Raw genomic sequence first — 9,769 nt, forward strand, 5'->3', positions numbered from 1 at the left:
CCTGTCTTTGTTCAAGAATGTTTGGGGCCGGTTGCAGTAAGTGGTTGGGAAAAAAAGGAGCTAAAATATAACAGTGACAACAGATCACAGAATTCTGACAAACTGGCTCCAAGGCCTTATATTTTTATTGGTTGGTGTGTGTGTGTGTAAGTAATTTTAGTGTACGTTTTTAAAAAGTATAGCAATTTCACTTTCCTTTTCCTTTATTATGTCTTTAACTAACATACAATTCATGGATCCTTGATCATCTCCTCCTAATTAATCCTGTACTTCTTAGCAATATAGTTACTGTCTTTTTTCCCAATTGCATCCTGCCTAGGAAAAATGATGCATCATTGGAGTACTAAGTTTGAAATTCATAATCCAAGAGAAAGAGTTGAACTATATAAATCAGATTTTTTTTTTAATGTCCCACTTATATCCTGGTATGGGATGGGCATGATGGGTTATAAGATTTATCAATATCACAGTGCATCAAACTTGTTAATAAACTAGCTTTCTGTATAAGAAGTAAAAGAAAGTTTTTCAAAAAAAAAAAAAATGGGAGCACGAAAGGCATGGCATAGGTGGAATTTAAGGTTCAAGCTTTGTATCCTCTATATATAATGTATTATGTTTTTCAAAAACTTTTTATTAGGAAAGCTATACCAGACGCATAATCACTATACAATGATTAAACATTACCTTTACAATTTATAATCACTGAAATTACAGAATAAATATATGCACATTTCTTTTGAATCTTTGTGTGAGAGAGAAAACATTAAAAGTGCTTCCTACAAAGCTGTTAGTGATATATACCCAGTTGCTTTTTTATGTTTTTTATATTTTATATATATATATGTATATATATATATATATATATAAGAAAGTGCAGATGTTCTCCAAAAAATCTTGGCATCAGGATGAAGTGTCACAAAGAAGGTGTTCATACTAGGTGAGTGCCTACGGCTGTTAAACCACCAGGCCTCCACTTCAGTTGGCTCCATCCTGGAAGATGACTTTCCCCAGGGTTGGGGAGAGACGCTGTGAGCTGTACACTAGGGGTGAAGGGAAGGTGAAGCTATGGAGAGGATAGGAATGGATCGAACCCGAACTAATTAGATTGGGTTGAACGGGAGTGGGGGATGTGTGTGTGTGTGTGTGTGTGTGTGTGTGTGTGTGTGTGTGTGTGTGTATGTGTATGTACCTACACCAGAAGGAAGAGGCTGCAGGTGTAGGGACTTATGTGCAGAGATTTGTGATTTCGTGTGGGTATGTGTGTAAGAGAAAAACGAGTGGGTGAGAACGTTCGAGCAAGACCCGCCCCCTCCCTCCCCGCCTTGCAGTTTCCAGGCATGCAGCAAACTGCATTATTAATACATGTACAGAATCTGTGCCATGAGGGCAAGAGGAACGAAAGCCACAAATGTCAATTTGTTTTCCCCCCTCCCTGTCAAAACAAAACTACAACTAAAAACAAAAGTTACTGAAAAGAAAAAGACACATCGAATTTTACTTAATTAGGATCAATACAACGATCCCTAATATACCTTATACATGGCACAGTCAAAGTCTCAAGTTCCAGTATAAAAAAATAATAACATTTGCTGGCAAAAGTCTGCGAAGGCACTTCATTGATTAATGATCTGAGTATGGCCCTTCCTCCGAATCATATCTGGGGAGAGCATACATCTGTATTTTCTAGTTATCATGCGGTTTCAGTTCTGTTCAGGGCAGGGAAGTTTGTGAGAATGGAGTTATTGGGACAAGTATAAAGGGAGCAAGGGATATATTTTTTCTTTTTATTTTCTTTTGAAAAAAAAAGCACTAATTTATTTTTCTTTTTCTGTTAGAACCTATATGTTGTCTTCTCCAGGACTTCGAGGTAATCCGGCTTGGTTTGAAGTTTGGCCCTTAACTCGAGGTAATCACTTTTTTGGGTTTGGTGGTCTGTGAAGCCCTTTCCAGCCGAGAAGAGAAGGGTTTCTTTGAGCCTGGCGTCCTGCTGTAAGTCTGGGTATTGCATGCCAGGAGGGTGGACGTGCAGTTCCTTTAATTTGGGCACTGTGCCATAGAGACAGTCCACAAACCCCCCCGTGCAGGGGGCTGGTGGCGGCCTCTCTCGGTCTAGTAGCGTACTGCCACCACCACAGCCTCCCCCAGGGGGAAACAGCACCACCCCACCATTCTTCTCATGGCGGCGGAACCCAGCCAAGTCTCCCCCAGTTCCTGCAGCTACCCCTGACACCCCACCAGTGGCTGGGTGGTGAGTCTGAGGGTGATGATGATTCATGGTCACTATGGTGTTGAGCTGGGAGCTGGACACTGCCAAGGCCCACTCCTTTTCTTTTTCTAGCAATGTCCGGTAGTTGCTGTGGTTCTCCTTGGGTGTCTCAGCAAACTGCTCACTTCCTAGGAGAACCTCCCCCATTCCTGGGGGTTGTGTCCCAGGAGCCCCGCGTTCTGCACGCCCTGTCTCCTGGACTGATGAAACGGCCACCTCCTCCTCCTCGCGAGGCTTGTAGATGGGGTTATTGCACATCTGAGTAACAGGGTGGGGTATGTACTCGTATACATGACCCACAGGAGGGGCCTTCTCTGGGGAAGAAATAGCCGGTCGTCCCCCACCTCCACTTCCACCTCCACCACCTCCACCATCCTCAAAAAGCCGGTGGCATTGCATCTGGATGCCAGTGAGGTCCACGCCTTCCTGCCGCTTGCTTCTAAAGGGCAGCTTCTTCCGGCGCCGACGGAGGACATAGGCAAAGAGGCCTGCCGCAACGAAGACTGCTGAAAAAAACAGAACCAGCAGGCTGAGAATCAACACAGAAAGTGGCACAGGACCCCCAGGGGGAGAGAATTCATAAGGTGATGCACTTGTTGGCCCCCCAGCAAGGTGAGAATCTCCAGGCTGAGCTGGGGTTGCTCCAGCTGGCGCGATGCGCAGCATCTCTGGGCAGAGAACTTCCAGCTCGATAGTGCGCACGTCACGGTGGGTGAGGTTCTCAGGGCTCCTGCACAGGACATCACCCACCACACTGACTGAGCTGATGGTTTCGATCCACTGTTTGAAGGGAACCAGGTCACAGGTACAGTCCCAAGGATTCTCATTGAGGTCTATCTGGACAATGGCGTTCAAGTGTTCTAGGACACCAGCCACAGGAAGGTAGAGGAAGTAGTTCTTCCTCAAGTTGAGCCGAGCCAGAGATGTGCCTGCAAAGGCATCTGTTGGCAGGGTTCTCAGCAAGTTATTGTTGAGGAATAGCAGCTTCAAGTTGGGCATGAGGCTGAAGGCCGCAGGCTGGATTTCCCGGATGACATTGAACTCAAAATACAAGTAGTGTAGACTCTGTAGGCCTCGGAACATGCCTGGTGTCAGCTTCTCGATGTCGTTGCCATTGAGAAAGAGGCTCTTTAGGTTAGGCAGGTTGATGAAAGCCCCATCCTGGACGTAAGAAATACGATTATTTCCTAGATGTAAGAGATCCAAGGAAGAGAAATTCCAAAAATCAGAACGGTATATTTTCTGAATCAGATTACTACTCAGATACAGTTTCTTAGCATTCAGTGGCCTTGGAAGAAGTTCAGAAATGTTATTAAATCCTCGCTCTTTGCAGTTGACAGTCAAGCCAAGGTCGTTGATGTGCAAATTACAGGTACACCCAGTAGGGCATATAATGGGAATGGGTGGTCTGGTCTGGTAAGGAGCAATGGGAGGTTGGTTTGGACCAGGGTATAAAGCTTGGGATGTGGAGGGTGGCCTTGGTGTTCGAGATTGTTTGGTGGGTTTGGGCTGTTTATTTGAGGACTTGTATTCAACAGAAGAAGCAGTAAAATGGACAGAGGACAGCATTGAGGAAGGCTTAGTTGGCCATGTATTCTCCTTGCTTGATGACAAGTGGGGAATCCCCAAACTAGCCTCCACCTCAGAGTCAGACAACAAGGGACAGAGTTCTGTCTTCCTGATTTCTCGCAGGTCCTTTCCATGGAAATGGAAAGGAGTCTCGCAGGTGATGTCTCCCACCAGGGCAGTGTAAGGAATGCGTTCCAGCCAACTCTTCAACTGCACGATTTCACATGTACAGTTCCAGGGATTTTCTTCCAGCTGGAGCTCCATCAGGCTTCTGCCAATGTGATCTAGCATTCCTCGGTAAAAAAGAACTTTTAACCTGTTTCCACGTAGGTCCAAGTGGGTTAAGGAGACAGCCTTAAATAAATTGGTTGGAAGCATGGGGATGAGATTATCATTTAAAATCAGAACTCTCAGTTTACTTAGGTTCCGAAATGCCCCACTCTCAATACGTTTAATGACATTGTAATCTGCCTGCAGATATTCCAGACTTTCCAAGCCAAGGAAGGTGTCATTTCTGAAGATGTCTAGTTTGTTCTCGTGTAGATATAGCCTCTTTAAAATCTTAAGACCATTGAAAGCTCCTGTTTGAATGTCCTGCAATGCATTGTTCCCAAGGTTAATGGACACAGCATTATTCAAATGAAGAAAACTGTTGGTGTACAATTTCCTCATTGAATTCCTCTGCAGATATAGTTTAAAAGGTCTTGACCAGAACTCAGCAATCTGACTAATATTTGTAAATCCTTTGCTGTCACAATGTATATGAAAGAGGCTTTCTTTCACTTCACAGTAGCATGGATCAAAACAGGGCTCATCTATTTCCTCTGAGTCCTCTATCAGGGGAATCGGGGTAGTCCATCCTAAAGCAATTGTGCTTAGAAGAATTATCCACAACATCCTCCCTCTGTGAAGCAGCTCAGCTATAGAAGGTTTCATCGTTCGCGGTTGATTACAAAACTGCAACAGAAATAAAGATGCAGATTTTTAGCTTTTAGTCATATGCTCTATTCTAATTGTCTCATACATGTGGGGCTTTTTAAGAGCGATATAAAAACTTTAGTAATTGTTGAACTGACACTTAACATAACCTATCAACATGCTTTACATGTCCTATATCTTAAAATTAGGAGATGAAATATTGTACCATGCGATGACATTTTCCTGAATCAAGCCATATTTGGTAAAGGGCATATCATGAAATCAAAAGCAGCCTTCATTGCTTCTTATAGCAAGCAAGGAAACTGCATACAGTGATTCATTTTAGGGATAGGCAGATTCAGTAATAATGGCAATCATTTGGCCATTACACCTGTTTTCCTGTTGAAAATCATATTGATAATCAGAGGTGCCTATTATGGATCTGATTGAAACTCTGATGGAAGAAAGTGTTCTTTAAACTATGGGTTTCTATTCATAAAAAGACATGGCATACCCCAGAGTTATTAAAGAGTATGATAAATTATGAGCCCATTGACCAATATCAGATGTTGAGATGTGTAAGATGATTAGTATCTCAGGAAAAGCTAAGATTTCTCTTAAGACATGAGCACAATATGCTTAATTATAGTGCATGCTCAGTAACACACTATACCCCAACCCCTTTTGCCCAAGCAGATCATTAACATCTCCTTTAATTAAATGAGTTCTACATATGTGTATCATTTTGGCCGTTTAAATCCTTTAGGAGTGATTAGCCTTTCTAAAGAACAAGCCCATGCAATTGTCAGAGCTAAAGATAGTGACAGCTAAAGGATGCTGAGCCTGGGAGTGTCTGTATTAAAACACTTCTGAGCTTAGTTTGGAATGTATATCTGTGCCTTTGAGATCAACTGAGGAACCCTGCAAAAAGATGGAATGGCAGGTGGTTGGCTAGAGGAGATTTGGGTAGTTAAAGGCAAGAAAGAGTGGAAACCTGGATTCTTACCTGCTGATAGATGATCTATCACATGAAATATATTTCAAAGAAAGACATCGTTCTTTTCCCATCAGAAGAAACAAATACAGTGCACTATTCTAATAATACAGAGCCTTCCTCTTTGGCTGTCTTTCCTTGCCTAATATCATCAGTATGTGAAAATACGTACATAAATAAATTATAATAATACAGTTTTATTAGATTGCCCTTTCTGAGTCACTGAAATAGCAGTCAAAATTGAATTGTTTTTAATCAATAAAAATAAACGAATTTTTAGCATATATTGTCCTTCCACACAGATGCATCCATTAAGGAAATATTTTGTCAACCCTCTAACTTAAAACACAATGGTATAATTTACAGAGAGAGTGAAAAGAGTAAATCTCCGCACTCAACTTGCATATGATGTACACAGCTGTAAGGAAAGGAGAACCCATAAGAAAGCAAAGAGAAATTTGCCTCAGGCATGCAATACTCAATTTTTAGAAACAATTAAATGAAAAAAGAGAGAAGGCAGATGAGGCTACATTGCAGTATCAGTTAGTCTTCCCTGTATCCCTTTTAAAATATTAAAATCTACTTAAGTTATTCCCTTTTCACCATTCTTTTTTAAAAATGCTTTTTTTGTTTTTGAGGTCCTTGAGATTTAGACAAGAAAGGCTCCAGATGTCTTTGACTTACCTATTTTGCAGGAGATTTTTTTTTTTTTTAGCATTGAACATCGGGGGAGGAAAAAAAAGAAAAAGCTTGAGTTTAAGGATTCTCTCTCCCTCTCCCTTCCTTCCTTTTGCTGAAGCTGAAGGCAAGGGGGCTGGGGGGTTGTGGGGGGAGACCAAGGAAAAAAATAAAAGGCAGCAAGCTTGAGACGTGCTGGGAATGCAATGGGCCTTTCAATGGGTTTCTTTAGAATGCAGAACTGCCGCTTGGAACACTCAATAGAGGAGGGAGAAGGGGCTGCTGCAGGCTTCCAGCTTCGCTGCCGCCGCTGCTGCTGCCACCGCCGTAGCTTCTCTTCCTGGGTACCGGCAGCACATCATTGGGCATCCTTGGAAGGAGGGCGGGAGGAAGGCAGGGAGGAAGGCAGGCTCAATCAAGGTGCAGAATCTCGGACTTCTCTTGCGGTGGATTTTTTTTTTTTTTTTAATATGTGCTGTAACCCTGGATCCGGCTTTCCACGTCACCAAAACGAGCTCCAAGAAGGGGAACGCGCTTAGCATGGGGTCGGGCGCGAGCACTAGGAAGCCGTGACTATACAGTTTGTGTATAGTGTGTGTGTGTGTGTGTGTGTGTGTGTGTGTGTTTAAGGGGAGAGAAAAGAAGTGAAGGGGTCAAGATGACAAATTGTCAGAATAAAACAAGAAGGAAGAAGAGATCAACCAAGGGGAAACGTTCCTTTGGTTGGGACTGGGGGAGGGGTGTAGGCATTTTTTAATTTTTATTTTTTAATTTATTTTAACTCTAAAGGAAACCATTACCTGACTAGTTTGCTCCTCTAGTTCCCCAAATCTCCACTCTCTAGTGTAGAGAGTTTGAAAAGTAAGACTGTCCTTCGGAATTATCCTTTTCACAGCACACACTTCCCTCCAAAGACTGGAATAAAGGGAAATTCAGGTCTCCATAGCAGAAGCCCTGAATCTAGCTGATTCTGCTTGAGTGTCCTGAGTAAGAGCTCAGGCAGCCTGAGCGACTTGGACTGAGTTTCTCCTGCATTTTGCTTCGATCTCTTTGCACCAGGAATCCTTTTTTTGTGCTGCAGCTCAAAGCCTTCGATTTCCCCTGGATTCAACAGCTATGTGTTTGCTGCCACCTCTTTAAAATCAGAGACAAACCAATGCTCTGGAAGGATACGCAGACCACTTGGGTAACAATGACACATTTCACTTCTTAAACCGGGAAAGACATCGCGGGGATAGGGGGCAGCATTTCAGGGTTTAGATTCTTTCTTTTCTTTCCTACCACCCCCTCCGTCCCCCCAAATATTTATCCGTGATATTTTCGGCAAGGGGATGGTAGAGAGTCCTGAGGGTGGGGATGATTGAGGGAAGACGTTTCAGTGAAGAGGAGCCACCAGACCAGAGCTCACAAGAATCCTCTAAGAGGAGTTTTTAAAGGCTCACCTGATGGTTCTACAGTCCTACCTGCTGGGAGGAAATGCACCTTAGTAGAGAAGCTGGAGAGAGGCAAGTGTGCAGCAAAGGAGTCTCGTCAGCGGGAACTGTGCCTCCACAATGTCGCCCCCCAGCCCCGCAACACACGCCAATCCTGTCACCAACTCATGGGGAAGGGAGGGACTTTCTGGTCACTAAAGAACTGAACTCACTTGCCCAAGGGCTCAAAGTTAGACCGTAGAGCTGATTGTTTCTTAAAGCGCTTTTTACAAAACCCAACTTATGTATCAGTTTCTTACCATTCTAAATATATATAAATCACCTAACTCAACAAAACGTTACTTAAGAGTCAGTCATCGGATATTTGCATGGTATTTTGCATTAGAAATGACCGCACCTGTGTCTGCCACTTCACAGTAGCTGTCAGAGACTAAGTAAGCAGGCCGGCAGGATTCTCTTAACATTCCACACCCTTAACATTCCAGACCCACCCTATTTCTCCGTGTCTCAACCGAGAAGCAGACCAGCACTAATAGTCTGAGCTCAGAACGAGAGCAGTCCCTTCTCCTTCACCATCTGCCCCCGCCACCGGCCCCCACACACCACCTTCTGTACCCAACGTGCAGAGACAGTGGCTGTTTCAGGGATCTTATCGGAACCCAAGATGCCATGGAATCGATGGGTAACCGGGAGGCTTCCCAGTGACAGTAAATGGCCCCCTTGGCAATCATTCTCTGTTCTCTCTTGAGCTACAACCCCCTAAGTTCTTGATCTGGGACATGTCCAAAAGGCTATTTCACCATTTTCCTTTCCTTTATCTCAGTGTAGGGTGTCTAAGCTATAGGAAGAGCTCTAAAAGTTAAGGGATGAAGGGCTCTGGAGCCCGGATTTCGACCGCTTTCTGCTGCGAGCGCCCGGACATCATTTGTTTGTCCACAGGGAGGACAAGAAGCCCTTTCTCCCCATTTTGCCCCCTCCCACCTCCCCCTCCGCTTTGCTGGATCTCCGAGCCCACTAATCTCTCCATATCTAAGATTAAATATTCCAATATGGAAGCAAAATGATCTTCCCTAGAACAAATAATTAAAATGCTGCATCATTCATTTTCTGAAAAGCCCTGAGCCTTCCAGAGGTCCTTTTCTAATCTATCGCCGGGCGAAACGCACAATGGGTCTGTTTAGAAATGGAAAATGATTAAAAGCTCAAGCCATTTTCCTTCTATCCTTTACAACACGAGCGATCCGCTGGGGGAGGGGCCCTTCGCTCCACCACCTGGCCTATTTATTGGAGTTACTTACTATTTATACTCCCCCAAGAAAAGGGGTCCGAGGGTATGTTAGTCTCCAGTACCACTCTTTCTATCATCGTCCTTACAGCTAAATATCCAGTTCAAAAATACAACCCTCTAGCACCTGTGAGCTTATAGAAGCCACCGCGGCCAAACTAAATGCTCTACAAAGAACATCCTTACACGCGAGAATACTGGTTTCAATTAGGCAAAGTAGGAAAGGATGGCGGTGAGTACCTATCCGTGCAGAGCGCTCTCGATCTCCGAGGTTTACTCCGAGGGGCTTCCCAGCGAAAGGTGCAAACTCTCTGGGAGGCTGAATTGTATCCATCATGCAGTAGCCTGCAGTTTCTCCTCCTCAGGCACCAACTTTCAGAAAGGCCACCAAATCACGCTTGTAATCCTTTTAAGTGATTCCACCTTTGCGACTTGCAGGGAAATGGTCGCTGCATACCAATGTGAAAGCCGGGCGCACACCTAGCGCGGCAGTGCCAGTGACAGGCAGCTCCCGACCGCAGCTCTACATACCCTCGATGGCAGGCAGTGAGTGTCCCAGGACTGGGCTCTTTGTTTTCAGATCTCGGTGCTCTCGATTCAGTGGCGAGCTTCGCGGTCCCCGAGAG

General features: G+C 44.3%; 1 protein-coding gene across 1 annotated transcript; it reads right to left on the minus strand.

Moving 5' to 3' along the window:
- Positions 1-1,831: 1,831 nt before the first annotated feature.
- On the minus strand, positions 1,832-4,771 carry SLITRK3 (SLIT and NTRK like family member 3). Its single transcript, XM_060149215.1, has one exon. It carries the CDS (start codon positions 4,769-4,771, stop codon positions 1,832-1,834), a length of 2,940 nt encoding a protein of 979 aa, XP_060005198.1.
- Between the last annotated feature and the right edge of the window lie 4,998 nt (positions 4,772-9,769).

The sequence above is a fragment of the Lagenorhynchus albirostris genome, chromosome 5 (genome assembly GCF_949774975.1).
Source record: "Lagenorhynchus albirostris chromosome 5, mLagAlb1.1, whole genome shotgun sequence".
In the NCBI taxonomy this organism is placed as follows: domain Eukaryota; kingdom Metazoa; phylum Chordata; class Mammalia; order Artiodactyla; family Delphinidae; genus Lagenorhynchus; species Lagenorhynchus albirostris.